Source organism: Otolemur garnettii, unplaced genomic scaffold (assembly GCF_000181295.1).
Source record: "Otolemur garnettii isolate 467f Iridium unplaced genomic scaffold, OtoGar3 scaffold00105, whole genome shotgun sequence".
NCBI lineage: Eukaryota > Metazoa > Chordata > Mammalia > Primates > Galagidae > Otolemur > Otolemur garnettii.
The window spans coordinates 2523917-2525615 of NW_003852500.1; the positions used below are offsets into that span (position 1 = coordinate 2523917).

Consider the following 1699-nt stretch of genomic DNA (forward strand, 5'->3'; position numbering starts at 1 on the left):
CTGCTTTTTAAGATGGGTCCAGGTTAGCTAGGTGTGGTGGCACACACCTGTAGCCCCAGCTACTTAGGAGGCTGAGACAGGCCTCCTTTTGAGCCCAAGAGTTTGAGGTTGCATTGTGTCACTATATCCCAGCCTGGGCAGCATAGCAAGACTCTATCTCTAGACCGGGCACTGTAGCTCACACCTGTAAACCCAGCACTCTGAGAGGCTGAGGCAAGTGGATTGCCTGAGTTCATGAATTCAAGACCAGCCTAAGCTAAAGCAAGACCCCGTCTCTAAAAATAGCTAGGCATTGTGGTAGGTGCCTATATTCCCAGCTACTTGAAAGGCTGAGATAAGAGAATCACTTGAGCCCAAGTCTGAGGTTGCTGTGAGCTATGGTGCTACAGTACTCTACAAGGGGATGACAATGTGAGACTCTGTCTCAAAAAAAAAGACCCTGTCTCTAAGTAAAATTTTTAAAAGTTAAAAAATTGGGATCGCCAGCAGTGCCTGTGGCTCAGTGCATAGGGCTCTGGCCCCATATACCAAGGATAGCGGATTCAAACCCAGCCCCAGCCAAACTGCAACAAAAAATAACCGGGCATTGTGGCAGGTGCCTGTAGTCCTAGCTACTCAGGAGGCTGAGGCAAGAGAATCACCTAAACCCAGGAGTTGGAGGTTGCTGTGAACTTTGACGCTATGGCACTCTACCAAGGGTGATAAAGTGAGACTCTGTCCCTAAAAAAAAAAAAAAAATGGGGATCGCAGCGTCCGAGGAAAGGAAGAAGGCTGTTTGGTGTTCTGCCACCGTCCACTCTGTGTCTCCAGCAGGTATGGGCAGCCCTAGTACCCGAGGTCACCTGGGAGAGCTGCCAAGAGGAGCCAGCACCCCTTCAGAAAAACTTTACCGGTGAGCAAGACCTTGAGTTGTCTAAACCAAAGCCATTCAGCAACTCAGGAAACCCAGCATCCTCCACACAGGTTTAGGTTCCTCTGTATAAGTCACTGAGTGGCCATTTGAACCAAAAAGACCCAGAACTGAGTAGCATTTACTTTCTGTTTTTCTACACGCAAAGTGGCAGGCTGGGGTGGGGGGGGTGGGACACCTGACATCTCAGTTTACAAAGGATCCTTTCTTTTCATGGCCCAGGGTGGGTATTAGCAGGTGGAGCCCAAGGTCATGTAGAGTGACAGACTCAGTTGCAGAGTGCTTCTTCCCTTAGCCTGGCCAGATTGCCCTGAAAGTAATGTTGCTCAGTTACTTCATTCACACCCAGAAATGCACGACCTTCTTGTTGCACATAAGATGACACAGGGTATTTTGTGGTCCCCTAGCAGGGACCAAGGGCCCTTTACACGCCCCAGCATATGCTGGCACCAGGGTATAAAAGTTAGTAGGCATCTGTTGTCAGGCAGGCGGGGTAAGAAAGACCACACTGGACAGATGTCTGAAGCAGTGACAAAGCCAAAGAAGGGATGCTTCTGGCAGCCTGAGAAAGCCAAGGCAGGCCTCATTGAGAGAGGACCTCTTGAGCCAGAATAGGAAAGCAGGCAGGACATGCTAGCAGCCTCTAGGATGACAGCACATGCAGAGGCCCTGGGGAAGCCCAGTCTCACCCTCTTTCCCAAGGAGAATCACTAAATTTTCAACTTTGAAAAAGTCGTTTTAGGGTGGCACCTGTGGCTTAGTGAGTAGGGCACCAGCCCCATATACCAA

At 49.9% G+C, this 1699-nt stretch overlaps 1 protein-coding gene across 14 annotated transcripts in view; it reads left to right on the top strand.

Annotated features, from left to right (window-relative positions):
• The window catches only part of MYO9B (myosin IXB), a 116695-nt gene that overhangs the window by 82272 nt on the left and 32724 nt on the right, over positions 1 to 1699 (top strand). For 10 of the 14 annotated variants that reach the window (XM_023517144.1, XM_023517133.1, XM_023517136.1 and 7 more), the window contains exon 14: positions 811 to 892. In XM_023517144.1, the coding sequence (XP_023372912.1) occupies positions 811 to 892 (82 nt within the window). The remainder of the gene's footprint in view (positions 1 to 810; positions 893 to 1699) is intronic. The other 4 variants (XM_023517135.1, XM_023517140.1, XM_012809443.2 and 1 more) reach the window with 1 other exon arrangement.